Source organism: Bubalus bubalis, chromosome 24 (assembly GCF_019923935.1).
Source record: "Bubalus bubalis isolate 160015118507 breed Murrah chromosome 24, NDDB_SH_1, whole genome shotgun sequence".
In the NCBI taxonomy this organism is placed as follows: domain Eukaryota; kingdom Metazoa; phylum Chordata; class Mammalia; order Artiodactyla; family Bovidae; genus Bubalus; species Bubalus bubalis.
In genome coordinates this window covers 41,727,782-41,748,365 of record NC_059180.1, presented here as the reverse complement: position 1 = coordinate 41,748,365, position 20,584 = coordinate 41,727,782, and the positions used below count along the sequence as shown (strand labels likewise).

The 20,584-nt window shown below is 62.1% G+C and overlaps 1 protein-coding gene across 6 annotated transcripts in view; it reads left to right on the top strand.

Moving 5' to 3' along the window:
• Window positions 1-19,837, top strand: part of RAB11FIP3 (RAB11 family interacting protein 3) — a 60,484-nt gene extending 40,647 nt beyond the window's left edge. The window contains exons 5-16 of one of the 6 annotated variants that reach the window (XM_044935971.2): window positions 2,554-2,703; window positions 5,633-5,767; window positions 8,446-8,481; window positions 11,438-11,531; window positions 12,088-12,180; window positions 12,406-12,509; window positions 15,372-15,512; window positions 17,440-17,521; window positions 17,952-18,089; window positions 18,166-18,321; window positions 18,392-18,532; window positions 18,625-19,837. In XM_044935971.2, coding sequence (XP_044791906.2) covers window positions 2,554-2,703; window positions 5,633-5,767; window positions 8,446-8,481; window positions 11,438-11,531; window positions 12,088-12,180; window positions 12,406-12,509; window positions 15,372-15,512; window positions 17,440-17,521; window positions 17,952-18,089; window positions 18,166-18,321; window positions 18,392-18,532; window positions 18,625-18,738 — 1,384 coding nt within the window. In that variant the 3' untranslated portion in view covers window positions 18,739-19,837. The remainder of the gene's footprint in view (window positions 1-2,553; window positions 2,704-5,632; window positions 5,768-8,445; window positions 8,482-11,437; window positions 11,532-12,087; window positions 12,181-12,405; window positions 12,510-15,371; window positions 15,513-17,439; window positions 17,522-17,951; window positions 18,090-18,165; window positions 18,322-18,391; window positions 18,533-18,624) is intronic. The other 5 variants (XM_044935972.2, XM_044935973.2, XM_006049936.4 and 2 more) reach the window with 5 other exon arrangements.
• The last annotated feature ends 747 nt before the right edge of the window (window positions 19,838-20,584 follow it).

Genomic DNA, 20,584 nt, shown 5'->3' with positions numbered 1-20,584 from the left:
CGGTCGGGGCTTTGTCGTCACGGTCTTGCCTCTCATGATGCAGCGAGAGATGCGCTCTTCGGGGCACGTCCTCACCTGGCCAGAGGCACCGGGAGGATTGTCCTTGTTGTCAGCCGCACCGTGGGAATGTGTGCAGCTCCTTCATCTCCTGTCAGTGGCCCTGGGCTCCGGGGCAGCTTGCAGTTTAGGTTTCCTGGATGAAGCTGCTACATGTAAGCGTCATGTCTTTCTATGCGGGCTTTGTCCTCGCGGATCCGGGTGTGCCTGGGGCTCGGGCTCGGCTATAGGGGTTACTGTGGGTCAGATGGTCTCAGGCAGCGTTGGGTGGCTCCCTGCCAGCCAGCTGCCCGCAGGCTCTGGCTGCTCCATCCTGGCAGCTCCTGGCATCGTCTGCTTCTCCATGTCCTGTCCTGGCGCAGAATGGACGGTCCTCACCTGGGTCTCCCAGGAGCCTGACGGGTGGTGCCTTGCTGGCACGCTGCCCCGTGGAGACCCTCTCCCCTGTAGGCTGGTGCCCCTTTGTTGACAGCCGGGCTCTGCAAGCTGGTCCGCAAGAAATGAGACAGTGAGCGGGTGCTGCTCCTCAGTTCCGTGTCAGTTGCCTCGTGCAGACAGGCATGGGTAGACCTGGCCTCCCAGGTCCTCCGGCCTCAGTGGTTGGAGCCCTTGCTGTGTCTCAGGGGTCCCCTCTGTCCAGGTGTGCTGCAAGCGTGTTGCCCCCGCCACTCGTTCGGGGTAGCTGCTCATTCTTCGAGGCGTCTGGCGTGTCTGTGGTTGGCTGCCTGTGCTGTTTCAGCCTCTGCTCACTGCACATCACTGCAGTGATACTTGCACTTGTTTGAAACCTTGATTGTTTTGCCACTGTTCTCAGCTCTGCGTCTCCTGTGTGTGCTGTGAGGCAGGGTCACGTCTCCCATCCTTGGGAGACAGAGGCGTCAGGACGTCCATTGGCTCAGGCTCGGTTTGAAGCTTCCTCTTTGCTCTCTGGCCCCCGAGGTGGCCGAGTGTGTGTGCTGTGCTGGCCAGCCCGCTCGGCCGTGTGTGCCCTGCGTGGGTCAGCACCGCGTGGTCCCGGTGTGTGCACTTCCAGTCCCCTCTCCAGGGCTGTCTGCTGCTTTGGCCTTGGTGCGTCCATGTGGATCCCAGACTCGGCTTGCCCGTCTCTGGGGAGGGCACCCGCTGGGCTGGGCAGGTGTGTGCTGGGTCCACAGGTTATTTGACAGAACCAGCATCTTGAAGTATGGGCTTCCCAATCTTCGAACATAGTTTATTGCTGCATTTACTGGAGTCTTCCTTGGCTTGCCATGGTGGGGGTGGCCATCTGGTTGGGGGCGGTCAGGCGTGCACAGTGGGCTCTCAGTTCTGCTGGGGCCAGAGGGACAGCTGTGGGGGCCGCAGGCCGAGCCCCATGTGTGAGGACGGAGCCTGCGCGACTCCCCAGGGGCTGGGGAGAGAGGGTTAGGATGCAGCACGTGGGGCTGGGGCACTGCCTTAGCGCAGCTTCCTAACCAGTGTTTTTAAGGTAATCAGGTAAGTTGGTTTAATTCCATCTGGGTTAAGTAACCAAAGCTGGAGAAATGCCAAACCCAGGAAACCATTATGAGGTCTTTGATTTTCTCTGGAAGTTTCCAGCCTTGGTCTGTTGTGCTGCCTAAGCAGTGACTTGCTATCAGGACGCACTGACATCATGTGAGCCTCAGTGTGAGACATACCTGAATCGGTGACAGGATGCCCATCTGAGCTGAAGTCACCTGTCTTTCTTGTCGTCGTGGTGTGTGCCGTGCTCACGGCCTGCCCCAGGCCCCCAGCACGAGGTGCACGTCCCCTCTGACGTGGGGACACGCGCCTCGCCGCTCGCTGCCCCTAGCACCTGGGTCCAACCCGCGGAGGCCGGGCAGGGTCCCTCTCGCCATGCAGGCAGCTTCCTGTCCCGGGTCTGGGCGCGTGAACACACAAGCAGCTCGTCTGGAGAAACAGAAAGCAGCTCTGTGTGATCGGGTGGCTGTCGGGAGGAATCCCTTCTTGGCTTCAGTGGCTGGCAGGTGGCAGGCAGACTCAGGGTGCTCTTCAGAGATGGCTGAGATCCCGAGCCCCCGGCTGGGTCACGGTGGAGCCCAAGCTGCGTGTGTGCGGCTCTGGGTCTGGGCAGAGGATGGACGACCTCCATGACCCCTGGGCCCCCCAAGGGGCAGCTCCAGTGCCTGCTCATGGGTTCTGGGGTGGGGGGGCTGTGGTGAGGAGGGGGTCCAGCCCCGGCCAGGAGTGTCTGCGGGAGCTGGGGTGCAGTGAACCCTAGATTCCAGGGCATCTTGTGACTGGAGGACACAGACCATGAAGCTTTGGTTATGGACGTGGTGGTGTTGGGTTGGTTGGGCCAGGCGGAGTCCATGGGCAAAGTCAGTCACCTGAGTTGATCTTTCCCAGCATGAATGTAGGAATAGGCGCCACTCACATGTGTGGTTGCCGTGGGCTCCGACCAGAGGCTCGGGTCACATCCGCAGCTCTGGGGTGCTCGGTTCCGAGGCGGCAGCTGACTCTCCTTTGCCTCCACAGGTCCCACCTGCAGGGCCAGTCTGTGGTCGCGGTTATAGGTGGTGAGGAGCACTTCGAGGACTATGGCGAGGGCAGTGAGGCGGAGCTGTCCCCGGAGACCCTCTGTGGTGGGGACCACGGCTGCAGGGATCCCGCCTTCCTCACTCCCAGGTAAAGGCTCCTGTTTGCAGGCTGGTTTCCTTCCCTGTGATGTAGCTGAGCAGTGCCACTGAGATTAGGGTTCCCGTTGTGGGGAATGTTGGCTGCAGCTCCTCTCATCCCGTCGTGGTCCCGTCTCCCTGTTTGAGAGGCCGAGGCCGAGCCCCAGGCATACAGACAGGGGATGCTTGGCTGTGCGTGTTTCTCAGCGCTGCTTGTGAATTGAGCTGTGATTTGCAGTAAGCTTGAGGCAGGCTGTGTGTGTGTGATGTGTGTTCTGTGTGTGTGAGAGAGTGCGTGTGTGCTAGTGTGTGATGTGTGGGTGGTGTGTGTGTTGCCTGTTCTGTGTGTGTCACGTGTGTTCCGTGTGTGTGATGTGGGTGGTGTGTGTGATGAGGACTATGGCGAGGGCAGTGCGGAGCTGTCCCCAGAGACCCTCTGCAGTGGGGACCACGGCTGCAGGGGACACGGTGGGTGATGTGTGTGTGACCTATTTTGTGTGTGTCACGTGTGTTGTGTGTGTGTCGCGTGTGGTGTGTGTGTGGCCTGTTGGGTGTGTCACGTGTGTTGTGTGTGTGTCGCATGTGGTGTGTGTGTGTGATATGTGTGGTGTGTGTGGCCTGTTCTCTGTGTGTTGCATATGTTGTGTGTGTGATGTGTGTGGTGTGTCACGTGTGTTCTCTGTGTGTGTCGTGTGTGTTGTGTGTGTGATGTGTTCTATGTGTGGCCTGTTCTGTGCATGTCATGTGTATTGTGCGTGTCGTGTGTGTTGTGTGTGTGATGTGTTCTGTGTGTGTTGCATGTGTTCTGTGTGTGTGGTGTGTGTGTGGCCTGTTGTGTGTCACGTGTGTTCTCTGTGTGTAGCCTGTCCCATGTGTGTTGCGTGTGTTCTATGTGTGGTGTATGTGTAGCCTGTTCTCTGTGTGTCACATGTGTTCTGTGTGTGATATGTTCTGTGGGGGGGCCTGTTGTGTGTGCATCACGTGTGTTCTGTGCGTGTCGCATGTGTTCTGTGTGTGGCCTGTTCTCTGTGTGTGACGCGTGTGGTGTACGTGTGGCCTGTTGTGTGCGCATCACGTGTGTTCTCTGTGTGTCGCGTGTGTTCTGTGTGTGATGTGTTCTGTGGTGGGGCTTGTCGTGTGTGTGTCACGTGTGTTCTCTGTATGTCCAGCATGTGTTCTCTGTGTGATATGTTCTGTGGGGGGGCCTGTTGTGTGTGCGTCACGTGTGGTGTGTGTGTGTCGCGTGTGGTCTGTGTGTGATGTGTTCTGTGGGGGGGCCTGTTGTGTGTGCATCATGTGTGTTCTGTGTGTGTCGTGTGTGTCCTGTGTGTGATGTGTTCTGGGGGGGGGGGCTGTTGTGTGCACGTCATGTGTGTTCTGTGTGTGTTGCGTGTGTGTGCGTGTGACGTGTGTGGCCTGTCCTGTGTGAGTGAGTGCCAGCGTTGTGCTCAGCTCTCCGAGTCGTGCTGTGCTTATGGGCCTCGCCCTGCGTACTGTACGCCCTGAAGGCCCGTGGAAACCCTCCTGCACTTTCCCAAGGGCGGTGCTTACGTGGATCTCTGTGTCACATTTTGGAAATTCTCAGCATTCCAAACCTTTGATATGATTATGATCATGGTGGGAGTCTGGGATCAGCAACCTGCGACGTGACTGTTGTGAACCGATTGCATCTTCCTAAAGGCTCAGGTGATGGTGAGCATTTTTTAGCAATAAAGTGTTTTTCAGTTAAGGTATGCACATTGTACATTTTTTTGGCTGCACCACACAGCATTTGGAATCTCAGTTCCCCGACCAGGGATTGAACCTGTGCCCCTGCAGAGGGAGCTGGGAGTCCAGGAAGTCCCTGCATTTTTTATAGACAGGATGCTTTAGACTTCAGTGTAGTGTGAACGTCACTTTTACTTGCACCGGAAACAGGAGCTTCCAGTGACTCCTTTTACCGCGACCGGCCGCAGATGAGGCTGCAGTAGCTCCGAGGCTGGCCTCCTCTCGGAGTTTTCTGTTTCTCCATGTTTTCCTGCGTGTCTTCAGACTGTGCTCCTCTCGTAGCTGGATGCTGGTGTCTTTTGACCAGCCTCTGAGAGAGGTGTTTGCATCACAGACGGCTGTTGGGATTCATTTCCTATAATGACCTGGCGTCCTCAGATGGCGAGGTTCGGCCTTGGATACACTGAGCTGTGGCATCTGGCGGGCCAGCCCTGGGCTCACGGGCGGGCTCCTCCCAGCTCTGCTTCCTCTCCGGGCGGCAGGAGGCCTGGAGGAAGCGCCCATCCCCGTGCCCGCCCCCGTCAGCCCCCTGTCCCCCTGCTCCTGGTTCTGGGGTTCTCTGCCTGTGCCCACAGTGGTGGTTGTGGACTTGGACGTGCTGAGAGGGGTGCGCTCTGCTGGCATGGCCCGAGGGCCCGGCCGAGGCCCCTGCGCACGTGCCTCCACTGGTTCCGTGCCCACCCGCGTCCTCGGCTTCGTCTGCAGGGTGCCGTCTGTGCTTCAGTTGATGTCTCCCTTTCGCTTTCCAGTAGCCTGGGGTCCTCGTGGCCGCACTTCCCGTTGCCCTGAAGGCCCCTGTGGTTAGTTCCTGGGACAGTAACGATTCTGAGTTTTTAGGGGACGTCCTCCCCGCAGCCCTGGCTGTGGCGCTCCCTAGACAGTCACTGCCGTGGCCACAGGGCGGGAAGCGAGGTGCCGGCTGATGCTCTGCACTCACACAGACACATTTCGGGTGGAGGATGCGGGTGTCACAATGCTGGCTTCTCCACGAAGCTGCCAGGCTCGCCTGCGTCCTGAGCGCCTGATGAGGAAGTGCTCCAGCCGCTGCACGGGGGGCGGCGCAGTCCCAGAGGTGGGGCGAGGGCCTCTGCACCGTGAGCAGAGGCCTCCTGCCGGCACCCCACCCAGCCCCGGCCCAGCCCCTCCTGAAGACGCACCTCTCGCCCCTCCAGCGCCGACCCACTCAGCACCAAGCTGCACAGCATCCTCACTGACGAGGCCTTTGAGTTTTACTGCAGCCAGTGCCACAGGCAGATCAACCGCCTGGAGGACCTCTCTGCTCGCCTGAACGACCTCGAGAAGAATAGGTAACCCGTGGTGCCTGGCCTGCCGTCTGTCCCAGGCGCGGGAGACCCCGCCGGCCCGCAGCGCCCGCCGCCCTGGCCAGGTGCCGCCCGAGTGCCGGGGGCTCCCTCAAGTGGGCCAGCGGGCCTGTGGGCCGCGGCCTCACCTCCGCCCGGCCCTGCATGTGCTCGCCCGGCCTGCTGCCCCACGTGCATGCCACCACCCAGTCCCCCGCCCTGCCCTGCCTTGCCTGCGGACCGCCAGCACATGGAGGAGAGCCTGCTCTTAGGAGGACATGCTCTTTGCATTTCACCAAAAGACGTTTTCAGTGGAGGCACAGCAGCAGCATCGGGAAACCTGAAGGGACCTAGGTCTGGGTGCAGACAGGAGTGGCTCTCGGGGTCGGCACTCTGCCGGGCGCCCCAGGGGCTCTGCCGCCCATGTGCGTGTGCTGCTGCTTGCCCGTCCCCCTCCTCATCTGCTCCCCTCTCCGCCTAACGCTGCCCACCCCCAAGTTGGAGTCCCGGGGGCGGCCCCTGGCTCCTCACGGCCTCCAGTTGCAGGAAACAGCTTGGGCGGTTGGCGTGCGTCAGCATGTCCGTTAGGCAGGTTGGCGCTCTAGCTTGTTGCCTGGAGCGACGAGCCCTCATGCCACGCACCCCACAGCCCCACCCCGCGGACGAGGTGCGGGACCACCTGGTGCTGCTGTGCTTCGGACTTCCAGGGGACTTCCTGGAGGAGGGGGCCTTGACCGGCGGTGGTGCCACGTGTCCACGTCCCCCGGGCCTGCCATTGGCCCCTCAGCCGGCCTGGTGGACCCTTGACAGCAGCCCACCGTGTGCATCCTCCTGCCCCACTCAGCTGGGTCCAGCCAGCGCCCAGTCAAGTGAGGGACAGGGCTGGTGGGCAGCTTCACAGGGAGCCTGGGCCCCGGCAGCACTGAGGAGGAATTGTAGGTGCCCAGTGAGGGGCTTCAGGGGATAAGGGGGCTCAGAGACCCGCCGGCCCCCTCTACCCCTCATGTTCAGCCCAGTGCTCCACGCATGCCTTAGGCGGGCCGCCCGCCCGGCTCGGGAGGTCATTTTACTTCCCGAGCAGGGCCCTGCCATCTCTGTGTTTGAGAGTGAACTTGAGGACATACGCGCATCTTAATTCTCCCGCTCTTGAAGTCTCTTGACACGGAGGTGGTCTTTTCCATGTTGAGGGCCTGCTGCAGGGCAGCCACGGTCACTTCTGCGAGGCTTTGTGGGGCCAAGACTAGACTGGGGTGTGGCTGCATCCAGCCAGCAAATCTAGGGGGTCTCATGTCCATTTCAGCCACCTGTCCCCTAAGAAAGGCGCTGATGAGAGGGTTAACATGCCATCAAAGCCTTCGTTACGATCGGGACACAGATGTCAGGTGGGAACTTCCCCTCATACCTGCTCCAGGAGAGGCTTGCCCTCGGCGTCCACAGAACTGTCTCAGGGTGAGCGGAGCTGGTAGTTGTGAAAGGTGACTCAGTCCAGTGTCCAACAGGTTTGACATCAGGCGTGATTTCTACCTCCCAACCCTCAGAACACACGTACTTGCCATGTTCCTGGTGCCTCTGTGAAATAGTTCATTGCGTGACAATGGGGAGTCGGCTTTCCCCAGAGGTGTAGGTGCTGTGGGCCCGGGGGGAGGAGTCAGCTGGACAGCGGTCTGTCCTGAGCTGACACTTCGTCAGTCAGGAGAGGGGACCACACAGTAAGCTGAATGGGAAGTGTGATAAAGAGTGACCAGTTCTCATGGGGCCAGGGGTTGGCGGAGAAGAGGAGGGCAGGGAGGAGGTCCACCCAGCCCGGGGCCACACCTTCCAGACTCACTGGACATCTCCCCCTGGAGGAATGCTGTTGCTGGCGGGTGGGGGGCTCTTGCCAGAGCAGCTCCACCGCAGACCTGCCAGGGGGCGGCCATCAGGGCCTGAGTTCCACCACAGTGCGGCTCACGCAGATGGGCCCCGGGAAGCAGGGCCGTCTTGGGTCCCTGTGCTGCTGCAGCGTCACAGGCCTGGGCTGGGGGCACGTCCCTTCCCAGACCCCGCTGTGCTCTGAGAGGTGGCTGGTGCCTCCTCAGAGCCCAGCGATGGTTTAGCAGGTAAACTGGGAAGTGCAACCCAGGACACCAGAGGCTAGAGGTGCGGTCCGCTGGCCCTTCTGCCACTGCAGACGGTCCCATGAGGCCGGCGCCCTGGAGCTGGCATGCCTGCCCTGGATGGTGCAGGAATGCTTTCTGGGTTTCCAGGTGGCCGGGGCTGACGGTACACAGTGCCTGCGCTGGAGCGAAACCCACGGCAGAACCTCCTGTGCACGCGGGCCTCTGGCAGCCGGGCCTCAGGAGCGCAACGCGGCCCCGCAGCACCAGGGATGTGCCACCGGCTGATGGCTCGGACCCCGCGTGGCCCCCTCTGGGTCCTGCCTTAACAGTCCGGCGGTGACTCCATCTTAGACTTTTGTGCCGGCTAGGAGCACGTGACTCACGGGGGCCTCGCCAGGCCCTGAGGTTGTCCCTGAGTTTCTGCTGAGCCGGGAGCCAGCCTTTCCTGCATGGCGCGGCCGGGGGCGCGGGTGTGCATGCCTGTGGCGCGCCCCCACCCCGTCCGCCCCGCCAGCACTTCCTGCTTCCTCTCGTCCTCCCTGTCTGTCCCCTGACCCCACTTTCCTGTTTGTTTTCATCCTGCAGTCCAGCGAAGCGGCTGTCCAGCAAGAAGGTGGCAAGGTAGGACCCTTCCTGAAACGTATCCCTGCTCACGGCACTTTTTCAAGAAAACTTTTGAAATGGTTTGGGGTTGAAAATGACTTGAAGGGTGGGTTATAAAAAGACTCACTCCAGTGGTGGACGGGGACCTGGGTGTGTGGCCGGGGGTCTCTGGTGGGAGCCCTCGCCTCCCTCCAGTTGGGTCAAGGGAAAGCCCACCTGAGGGCTGGGCAGGGTTGGGGGGCTCCCGAAGCCGCAGCCCGGGTCTGGGTCCGCCTCCTTCAAGGGCTGCACCCCTCCTGCCCCGCCGTCTCCCCCCTGCGAGGTGGATGAGTGTGTGAACAACACGTGTCGGGTCTGTCCCTTCACTCTTCGGTCTTGGAGCTGCACTGAGGTCTGGGGGCGTGTGGACGTTCCCCCCTCTGCCAGGCGTGTCCAGGGCCAGCCTTCTTCACGGGGAGGCTTGCGATGTGGTCACTGGATGTCCTTTCCCAGAAGCATGTTGCTTCTCCCGGAGACAGGGATTGCCTTGATGTTTTTTGTTTGTGTCATCTCCTGCCTGGATGGCCCCAGAGCCCTGGCCCTGCACGCCCGTGCCGTGCGGGCTGCATGTCTCTCTTGGGTGTCAGCTTGTCTCGCCCATGGGCCCTTCTCTTTTTAATCTCTGTTTTCTGTCCAGCATGTCTTCCTGTAGCTTCGTGAGAAGGGGGTGCCCAGAAAATAGCTAGTTGCGCCCTCGCTGGGTGCCTCGCCCCTGTGGTCTGGCTTGGTGCAGACTTCACATCAGAAGTGATTTCCCTTTCGTGGCTTGGAAGGCGCTGCTCTTGAGGCTCTAGCCCCAGCACTGCTGCGGAGGGTCTGACGCAGTGCTCTCTGCGTCTCATGGTTACTCTGTCTCCCTTCTGGGAGCTCCTAGGAGCGCTCCCCTTCCCTGACACTCAGGCATCTTTGGGGAGTCTTTGCGCCCCTTTCCAGGTTAATTAGGCTGGCCGAGTGGAAGGCCGGGCTCCAGTCTGGAGGCTCCTGCTGACTGCCAGCCTCTCTGGGGCGTCGGTCTGTGGTGTCACCTGCCCCCCGCCCCCGGAGCGCCTGCTGGCGGCCTCTGCCCGGAGCGCCTGACTGCCCCTCTCTGACCGCTGCCTCCTGCTGGAGGCCTCCGGCTCACAGCCGGCGGGGCCCCAGGCCAGCGTGTGCTGGGGCTAGTGCACTTCTGTCAGCTGGCTTGCGGCTGCCTTTGGGCAGGTCACAGGTCGGGTGCAGTCCGTTGGGAGGCCCTGGTCCCCAGTCGTGCGCTTGCTGGGGGCCGGCCTTCCACTGCGCTCCTCTCTGTGGCCCCTCAGGCGCTGGAGGGCCTCTCCTCCAGCGTGTGGTCCCTGAACGTCTGGTCTTTGGTGCCATGTGCTTTCCCACCGTCCGTCCCTGAGGCTATGAATTGCTTGTTTTCCTTTCCCTGTGACTCTGAGGGCTGAGGGGTGGTGGGGGGGGGGGGGAATGGGTGGGGGCCACCTTGCAGCGCTCACCCCGCCTTTCACCCAAACATGTGCAGCGGGCGGGACGTGCCGCCCGAGTCCCATCCTCCCAGCCCCGCATCAGGCCCCAGGCGCCTGGACCCCGGGCCGCGCCCGAGCCTGGCCTGTGGTGCTGCTCTGAGGACTGACCCTCCCTCATGAGTGCCCTTGTGTGAGAAAGCCCGGCCTGCGGGTGTGTGTAGTTTGCCATGCGCGCGCTCACACACACAGGCATGCAATTTTAGTCTGCTGCCTCCATAACTGCCCCCGGCCTCCTGAGGAAGCTCAGCACACCTGCTGTCGCTTCTCTCTACCTGGCTGTGGTCCCTTCATGCAGGCGGCTCTGGGGTCCGGTCGTGTCTAGGGCTCGACCTGACCTACCTCCTTTGGGTGGATCCGGCACCGGGTCCGTTCTCCTGCTGGGCCTCCTCAGTGAGGATGGGCTTAAATAAAGAAGCTCCCCACCCCCACATGAGGACCCTTGGCCTTACTGAGATGGCTCCGCACTCAGCCACACACCCCCAAGCCGGAGTCAGGCCCCGGTCTGAGGTCAGGGTTTGGTGTTGGTCCAGGCGCGGCCCCTCCTCGGGATGGGCCCTGGGCCAGGAGCTCATGTTCGGGTCCCGCTGTGGACGCGGACATGGAGCGGTTCAGTGGGAGCTGATGCCGTCCTCCCGGCCCTGCGGGGTCAGTGAAATCCACAGCATGGTGCTAATATGCCCCCCAGGGTACCGTTGGGCTCGAGGCCCCTGGGCATAAAGATGCCCTTCTTTTTTGTTCCCCTGAAACTGTTGAAAAAGATGAAAAGAACGTAGAAGCTTGGTCAGTACTGAAAAGCAGCTAGAGCTTCCTTCATATGTTTGATGGAGCGCACTTTCTAACAGCATTTTCCTGAATGGGCTCTCCGTGCTGTGGCCTTAGCTGTGTGACCGCCTGCGGGAGCCCGTGCCCGAGCACAGTGGGGGTGCTCGGCCTCCTCGGGGTGACACCGCGCTGAGTCTCTCATGTGCGTCAGGGCCATGGGCCTGCTCGGCCGCTGGAGCCCCACGCCTGGGCCCTGTGGCTGCCCCCAGTGATGCGCCTGCAAGTCAAGCATGGAGAGGGCGCCGAAGGCCCGGTCTGCCCCAAGTCGACCCTGAGCATGTTTCACTGGCTCGGGGGACGTGAGATTATTTCATATTGCCGAGAGGGGTGACGTCCTGTTTTATTGCCCAAGTACAAAGTACCCGGCCCAGGAGCTGGCAGAGGAGGAGCCCAGGCCCGTGAGGCCTCCGCTTGCCCGTCCCTTGGTTGTGGCGTCCTGCCGGAAGGCCCTCCAGTAAAGACCTGCCTGCTGCCCCTGGGCTCTGTCTCTGCACGGTCCCGGGCTTGCTCATGTGCACAGGCCCGGCTCCGTGGTCGCTCCCCTTCTCTGCTCTCCTCGCCCCGCTGAAGGACCTCTGGACGGGCCTGTCGTTTCTCCTCCACAGGCACCTGCAGCAGTCAGGGGCCCTGACCATGGAGGCCCTGCAGGACTCTCCCCCGGGTCCCGTGGAGGGCATGGACGAGGACATCGCTGACAAGGTGGGCCCTGGACTGGTGGCAGGGCTGGCGGGTGTGTTGGGCGAGGTGTGCTGAGCGTGGTGGGAGGAGGGGCTGGCACCGTGGGGGCTGAGCAGACCCCCAGCAGCCCTGCTGGTCTCTGGTGGGCGCCATCAGGGTCGGCAGCCTCGGGTGAACAGGAAAGGGACACCTGTTCATGGAGAGGTGCTGGGGGGGTGGCTGTGGCAATCCCGGAGCCAGGGCCCAGAGCCAGGCCGTGGGTCGAATCTGCTGCTCAGGAGAGGTTCCTAGGGGAGGGGCAGCCTCCCTCTGCCCAAGGTCACGAGGCTCGGGGCTCCGGGCCATGCAGGGGCTGGGTGACGGCACAGCCTTGTCTCCTCCCCGCCTCCTTGTCCACCCTCCTCCCCCCGCCTCCCCGTCCGCCCGCCTCCTCCCTGTCCACCTGCCTCCCCCTCTACCTGCCTCCCCCTCCACTCTCCTCCCCATCCACCCTCCTCCCCCCACCTCCCCGTCCACCCTCTTCCTCCCCATCTACCCACCTCCCTGTCCACCCTCCTCCTGGACCTGCTCTCTGCAGCATCGCAGCTCTGCCGAGCCTCCCCCACTCTCCAGTCTTGTGGTCTGGTCATCACACCTCTCAACACCCGCTGAGTGTGCCTGTCTCCATGAGGTGGGCACCGGCAACCCTGGACCTTTCTGTGCACGCACTGCCCTGAAGAGCAGTGCCCTGTCCACCCTTGAGGCCTCACCCTTTGAGGCCTGAGGGCGCCGTGTGCACCCTGCCCTCACTGGTGCTCACGGCTCTCCAGCCTGCTGGGTGTGGTCTCCAGGACCGTCTGCTTGGGGCACGCACTCTCCCAGCTCCTTGTTCTGAAGCCACCATCTCACTCCCCAGGTCGTCTTCCTGGAGAAGCGGGTGTCGGAACTGGAAAAGGACACAGCTGCCAATGGGGAGCAGCACAGCCGGCTGCGGCAGGAGAACCTCCAGCTGGTGCATAGGTGAGGGCAGGGACGCAGGTGAGCACAGGGCATGCAGGTGAGGGCACAGCACACAGGTGTACACAGGTGAGCGCAGGTGAGGGCAGGGACACAGGTGAGTACAGGGCACACAAGTGTGCACAGATGAGGGCAGGGACACAGGTGAGCACAGGGCACACAGGTATGCACAGGTGAGGGCAGAGACACAGGTGAGCACAGGGCACACAGGTGAGTGCAGAGCACACAAGTGTGCGCAGGTGAGGGCAGGGACACAGGTGAGCACAGAGCACACAGGTGTGCACAGGTGAGGGCAGGGACATAGGTGAGCACAGGGCACACAGGTATGCACAGGTGAGGGCAGGGACACAGGTGTGCACAGGTGAGGGCAGAGACACAGGTGAGCACAGGGCGCACAGGTGTGCACAGGTGAGGGCAGGGACACAGGTGAGCACAGGGCACACAGGTGTGCACAGGTGAGGGCAGGGACAGGTGATCACAGGGCACACAGGTGTGCACAGATGAGAGCAGGGATGCAGGTGAACACAGCACACAGGTGAGGGTAGGTGCACAGGTGAAGGCAGGGACACAGGTGAGCACAGAGCACATAAGTGAGGGCAGGGACACAGGTGAGCACAGGGCGCACAGGTGTGCACAGGTGAGGGCAGGGATGCAGGTGATCACAGGGCACACAGGTGTGCACAGATGAGGGCAGGGACGCAGGCAAACACAGAGCGCACAGGTGAAGGCAGGGACACAGGTGAGCACAGAGCACATAGGTGAGGGCAGGGACACAGGTGAGCATAGAGCACACAGGTGAGGGTAGGTGCACAAGTGAAGGCAGGGACACAGGTGAGCACAGAGCACACAGGTGAGGGCAGAGCACACAGGTATGCACAGGTGAGGGCAGGGACATAGGTGAGCACAGGATGCAGATCTCTTGCAGCCTACGGGGTGTGATCCGCCCCCTGGTCGTTCTCCCCTCAGGTTCTCTAGGCGCTGCCCCCCATCCAGCTGCTGGGGGCTGGCTCTCTGGGTGCTGGTGGGGTGAGCAAGGCTCTCCCCGAGGAAAGGGCAACGGAGGGCCCCTCAAGAGCAGCTGGGGCCACACTGTGCCCTCAGAACACCTAGCTGGGCTTCCCATCTGGGGGCATCTGGCGTGTGCCCCCATTCCAGGAACCTGTCCTGATGCAGGATTGCATCAGGTCTGAGACCCCCTGGGCTAGGAGACTGAGACTCGGGGTTCAGAGACAGTGCTGGGCCCTAGGTGGGGGCTGCCAGGGAGAGTGTGAGGGCGGCCAGACAGCTCTCTCAGATGACGGGCGGGCCTTCTGGCCTGATGGGCGTTTATTAGTCACCCACACGCTGGTGAAAAGCCCGCTTTGCCCTGCCCGCCAGCCCCAGGCCTGCCATGTCCAGCTGCTGGGCTGCTCCTCCTGGTTTTGCCTGAGTCCCCTCGGCCCGCGCTCCTGGGGTTGCCTGCGGTTCCCAGCCTGTGACCCCCATGGCCTTTTTTCCTGCATGTGACAAGTTCCACCTGTGTCCCCCACGTCTGGTTTCTTATTCTCCAGATTCCACGTCTTCGCCCACTTGGTTTCTAAACAGAGGCCCTGCTCAAGGCATAGGAGCCCGGCTCCCTAAGGCCTCATGTGTCTGAAAAAGGCTTTGTGCCCACCCCGGCACCCCCCACCACCGATGGGTGGCTGAGTCTGGGATTCCGCTGGGAGCCGGCCCCGGGCAGCCTGCTTTGCTGCTGTCTGTCTATCTGTGAGCGGGGGCCCTGGCACCACTGGGGTCACGGCTCTGTGGGTCATGCTCCCTCCCTGGGTGCTGGGAGGGCCTCGTGTCATCTCCTGAGCCAGGGGCAGGAGGTTCTAGCCCTTAAATCTGGAAAGCGGCTCCCTCAGCTTCAGGAGGATCATTCTTGGGATTGTTTCTCTGTATGGTTTCTCCCGTTTTCTCCCAAGGTCTGCACTTCTGTTAGTCAGGTGTTAGAGCTTCTGAACCGTTCTCCTTTCCTTTCCTGTTCTCTGACTTTCTCGTTCTTTCTTGCTGTATGATGAGTTCCTCTTTTGAATTCAGGATTGTGTTGGGTTGGAGTTTTAATTGCTAAGGGCAAGCTCTGTTGGACGTCGCTCCGTGACAGCTGCTGTCGCGTGGGTGTGGTGTCTCTGGCCTCTGGGCGTGACAGTTGCAGCGTCTCCCACAGAACGTGTGTCTCCTCTGGGTCGTTTTTCCTGTCTGCTCTGCACGTTTTGTATGAGAGCTTTCCAGTGGTGTCTCGTGGTCTTCGGCCTACTGTGCACTCTCAGGTGCAGGCGCCAAAAGGCAGATGAGAAGCCCCGTGTACAGGGCAGCTGGGGGCACGCCAGCCCAGCCGACCCAGAGCCCATCTCTGGGAGGTCTCCTGCAAGTAGGCGTGGTGGTCTGGGGTCTCTGTGTGGACATTCCACCTGTCTCCGAGTTCTTGCGACACCTGCCTTTGCATCTGACCTTGTGGGGGGCAGTCTGTAAACCACGTCCCCAGTCTGGAGTAGCAGGACGAGGTGCCCAGGGCCAGGCACATGGTGGACTTGTACTGAGAGGGTCTCCCACTGACACCCAGCAAGCTGGCGGCTACTGTGGGTGCAGGCTGGGGTGGGGGTGAGGGCCCCCGAGAACAATGGGGACTGTCCCTGCTGTCAGGACTGTGCTGGGGTCTGAAGCCCAGGCACCCTCAGTATGGGGTGGAGGCTCCTTTGGGGGACACATCTGCTTCAGAACCGCCCTTGACGAGAGCTGTGGCCGTGGGGGATCCTCTGTGCCTGCCTGTCCCTCCTCTGGGCAGGGCCACTCTCCAGGTCCGGGCACAGTGTCTCAGGACAGTCTCTCCCCCTCTGCCGGCAGAGCCAACGCTCTGGAGGAGCAGCTCAAGGAGCAGGAGCTGAGAGCCTGCGAGATGGTCCTGGAGGAGACCCGCAAGCAGAAGGAGCTCCTGTGCAAGATGGAACGGGAGAAGAGCATAGAGATTGAGAACCTACAGGCCAGGTGTGTGGGGGGAGGGGAAGATGGGGATGGGATGGAGGGGGGAGGAGGCGATGGAGGATGGGGGAGGGGAGGTGGGGCGGGGGAGGGGGTGGGCGGTCGGGGAGGGGAGATGGGACCAGCGGGGCAGGCGGACAGCGATGAGGAAGAGAGACAGCTGCGCGGTCAGCGCACAGCCCTCCACCCCAGGGCACGACGCCTAGGAACAAACTTGACCGTAGGAACAGTGGGAAAACCTTTGTGAAGTGAACTGTAAGACTGTACTGAAGGCCACGATTATCAGGATCAAAGACGGACACCACCTGGACATCACCTCCTCTAATCTTTCTCGTGAGGACGTTACACCAACCAAATCAAAGTCACCATCTTTCTTTAAGGCAACCGGAGAACATTACCCTGGGCTCCCCTGAAGGCATGAGCCTTAAACAGTCAGGATAGTCAGCAAAGGGGAGCAGGCTCCACGCACATGCCCACAAAGGCGCAGGAGGGAACCAGGAACTTAGTCTGCAGTGTCCACACATGGTGACACGTGCATCTCAAAACTGGCAGAGAACCTAAATGCCCACAGGCTGCCGGTCAGCTGTGGGGTCCCTGACGAGGGTTCCCGCCGTCCTCCTGCCGAGTCACCATCTTTGTGATTGAACGGCCCCGCCCTCAGCCTTCAGCAGGCAGCAGCGATTCATGATTCCAGGCCCTTAAGCATGTGTTTATGTCCAGCTCTTAAAGCTGGAAGATACGTTTGGACACGTTTTCACAGTGGTAGGCGGCAGGAGGGGCTGCACGCAGAGCTGTGCTGGGGTCTCCCTGGACAGAGGCCTCCCGGGGGCAGGCCGGCTGCGCCAGCACCTGGGACAGCCTTCTTGCTGGACCTCGGGACAGTGGGGTCAGCAGACTTCGGGAGAGCCTCTCCGTGGGGCTCTGTGCACTGGCCTGTGGGTGCCATGGGCGGGCCATCCTGCTGGTCGAACAGGCAGCAGCTGGGGCTGAAGGTGGATGGGCCTCGAGAGGCCCTTCGAGCGAGACGGCACTCGGGTCACTGCCTGCCCTATGCACCTCAGTCAGCAGCTCCTTGTGCCTAGACCTGCAGCCCTGGGGGTTCAGGGGCGTGAGGGAAGGAACCAGGGCTCCTGGGAGAAGGGCTGGCATGTGGTTGGGCCAGAGAAAAACCAGCAGAAGTGGGGAGGCACTGGAGCACAGCCAGGCGGTGCATCACGGGCTCCAGGTGGGCAGAGCTGGGGCAGAGCGGGAGCCCCTGCCAGAGCCTGAGCCAATGAGGAGCCCAAACAACACGCGGAGAAGCCCCCTTGGGCGTCCCTGGAGCCTGGACGGGGCCCATGACTAGAAGACGGGGGACAGACGGGAAAAGCAGAACCTGACCAAGGAGACACCTGGCAGACAGACCACCCGGTGGTCCAGGTCAGCATCACGCGGGATGCGAAGGGCACCCCTCTCTGTGGGGCTCTCCCCAGACCCACAGCCTGTCCAGTCTCCAGAGGACCCCAGACGAGCCCAGCCTGAGGGGAGTCCACCAAACAAGGCCAGGCCTGCTCAGAACAAGGTCACGAAGATCGGGGAAGCCTAAAGATGCCGCAGCCCCGAGGGGACAGAGGAGCTGTGGCGGCGTCGCGGTGCAGGGACCCGACGGGAAGGGGCGCCGGGGGGAGGCTGGGTCGAGGCCGTTGGCTTGGTCGCCCGTGTTTCTGGTGTGAGTGTGACGGATGCCACGAGGACTTGCAAACGCCTCGAGAAGCCGCTAGGGGCTCAGGGTCCAGGGACTTGCTCGGTGGTGACAGCTTTTCTGTAAACGTGAGGCGTCCCCACACCTGAGGTGTAGATGCCGTCCTGGCTTGTGAGGAGCTCTGGCCCCTGTGTGGGCGCGTGTGGTGGTCGGGGACAGCTCCGCGGGTCCCAGCCTAGTTCTTGTGCCCAGGCTGCAGCAGCTGGATGAGGAGAACAGCGAGCTGAGGTCCTGCACACCCTGCCTGAAGGCCAACATCGAGCGCCTGGAGGAGGTGAGCTGCCCGCCTGCTCCCTGCGCTCCTCCCGGGGTACCTGCGGGCTGCCGGGACCTGAGACAGGGTCTCCAAGTTGAGGGAGCCACCTGGTTGGCAGTGACATGGGGCCCCTGGGCTGAGAGAGCCAGCACAGGTGGGGCCTGGCCCTCCCTTTGCCAAAAGGTGAGCAGCCCTGCCTGGCTTCTCAGGGTCCTTGGGCCTGGAAAGTTAAACTTAGATTAACTCCTGATTTGATCCAGGATGCTGTCCTTGATGGACTGACTTCAGCTGGGCCGCTGTGTGCCCTGAGGACACCTGGGAGTGCTTGGGTTCAGTCCCTGCTCCTGTGTGGGTCCCATCTCCCCCAACAGAAACAGTACCTGGGCCTGGGGGAGCTGTGAGGGACCACGGCATACGGGCGTGTCCACGGCAACCTTCTTTCTTACAGGAGAAGCAGAAGCTGCTGGATGAGATTGAGGAGCTGTCCGTGCGGCTCAGCGATGAGCAGGAGAACAGGCGGAAGCTGGGGGACCGGCTGAGCCATGAGAGGCACCAGTTCCAGAGGGACAAGGAGGCCACCCAGGAGGTGAGCAGGGGCCGCCCCCATGGGTGCAGAGACCACCCAGAGGCCCTGCGGCCTGGCTGAGCCCAATCCCCCGCAGCTGATCGAGGACCTCCGCAAGCAGCTGGAACACCTGCAGCTCTTCAAGCTGGAGGCCGAGCAGCGGAGGGGCCGCAGCAGCAGCGCGGGTCTGCAGGAATACCACAGCCGCACGCGGGAGAGCGAGCTGGAGCAGGAGGTCCGCAGGCTCAAGCAGGTGCGCTGGGGCCGCACCCGGCGGGAGGGCCTGTCCCGTGCACCCAGGAGTGACGCCCCGTGTCCCCCAGGACAACCGCAGCCTGAAGGAGCAGAACGACGAGCTCAACGGGCAGATCATCAACCTGAGCATCCAGGGCGCCAGGAGCCTCTTCTCCACGGCCTTCTCGGAGTCCCTGGCCGCGGAGATCAGCTCAGTCTCCCGAGATGAGGTAACAGCCCCGCCCCCACGTGCCCCATGCGACCCGCAGGCGTCGGCAGTCCAGGTGCCAGGCACCAACCCCGTGCCCCACTGCCCCCCCAGCTCATGGACGCCATCCAGAAGCAGGAGGAGATCAACTTCCGGCTGCAAGACTACATCGACAGGATCATCGTGGCCATCATGGAGACCAACCCGTCCATCCTGGAGGTCAAGTAGCCGCAGGAAGGCTCCACCCAGCACGCGGGGTCTCCTTCGCCCAGCGGGAGGACACAGCTGAGCCGGGGCGGGGCCGGACGGAGGGGCTCCAGGACAGCCTCAGGCTGGGTGTGCCCCTCAGAACTCCCGCGCTTCCCGCCCGGTCGGGGAGGAAGGGAAACGGGTCCCCCTGGGGTGCTGCTCCCAGTGGCCACCAGGTGCCCTGCCCGGTGCCATCCAGGCCTGCACTGCCCCTGGATGCCACACAGGACGTGGAGGGAGGATAGGCAGGCGAGGACAGTGCCGTCAGGGTCCCACCAGGTGCTGCCCTGCCCCTAGCTTTCCTGGGCTGTTTGAGCCCGCACCCAACTGGAAGGGGCCCCTTGGTCCAGCGTGAAGCCTGGGGCCTGCGGGTTACAGGGCCGTGCCCCCAGCCACACCCTGGCTGCACTAATCCTATGATGTGAGAGCCACCAGTGGGGGTCACTGACTCTGGGGGGCAGGCCCTCCTCCCCGTGCGAATGTCCACTGCCCCCAGGAGTCCGCACGTCTGGAGCCAGCTTCCTCTAGGAGTCAGAGGTCTTCAGGGGTCCCTCTGCCAGGAGCGCTTTGCAGGAGGCCAGGCAGGGCTGGCCCCCACGTCCACAGGTCAGGGCCTTCCTGGCGGCTTGGGGGCTCCTTCAAGGAGCAGCAGCATCACCCCCCGGGGCTGCGGGCCTGCCCCAGGGCCTGAGTGCGGCCAGGAGCCTCCTAGAGGGGGTGGGGTGGGGGCCCTGCTGGTGCGAGCATGTGCGTGAGGGAGTGTGTGTGCGTGCGAGCGTGTGAGCATGTGTGTGGCCCTGTGTCCTTCCACCCTCTGCGTGGCCCACCTTCTACACTAAGGTTTAAGATGTTGCCTCGTATTGTACATTCTGGGGGAAAGCCTTGGGTGTAAATCAGTGTAAACTTGGAGGAGAGATTTTTCTATCATGTAGAGTAGGTATTTTTTATAGATTGAAGGTTGATCAATTTTTTAATACTTCCAAGAGAGAAAACTATCTGTGTATACACATGAAATATATATATATGTACAATAATAAACACTGGAACTCTGCTCCCCACCCTGCCATGCCCCACCACACAGCCTGGGTCTGCTTCTGTGAACTTGAGCTGCCCGAGCCTTCCTCGCAGGCGCTGGGCACTGACCTGCACGCTCACCCTGTTTTCACCCCAAGAAAGAGCTCCCTGCCATGCGCCAGCAGCCTGGATGACACAGGATGTGAGCACCCAGGGGCCCCAACAGCAGTGAGAGGCCGTGCCGGGGGGCTGGCCAGAGGCTGCCCGCAGCATCCTCTGAGCTGGGCAGCAGGAGGCCTGGTCTGGCCAGCCCCTCCCAGAGGCAGTGTGCGGGATTGCCCCGCCAGACTGGGCCCCCAGGGGAGCCCATCCAGGGCACCTCCTGGGCCAGGGCGATACGCTGGGGCCTCAGGGCTGTGTTCATGGTAGGACATGGGCCTTGAGTATGGCCTGGCTGCTGACATGGTGCCAAAGGCCAGCTGGGCAGGACCCATGGGGCGTGTAATCATGGATAAAGAGGGCTCCAGGAGGGGCAGGCACAGAGGACCCAAAGGAAGACACTGGAAAGGCACAGGCCCTGTGAGACTGTGGGGGAAGGCTTGGCAGGGGGGCCAGGACAGGAGGGCCCGGGTGGTTCTAAGGGTGAGTGGCCAAGTCTGACTTGAAGGGGGGTGTCAGCCAGAAGTCCCCAACACTCGATTTCCTAGCTAGGTGTTTGTGACCCCCAGCACTGAGGTGCCTGTGTACCGGACACAGGTGGAGACAGGCCCTGCCCGACCACCCCGTGGGGCAGAGAAGGGCTGGAGTCAGA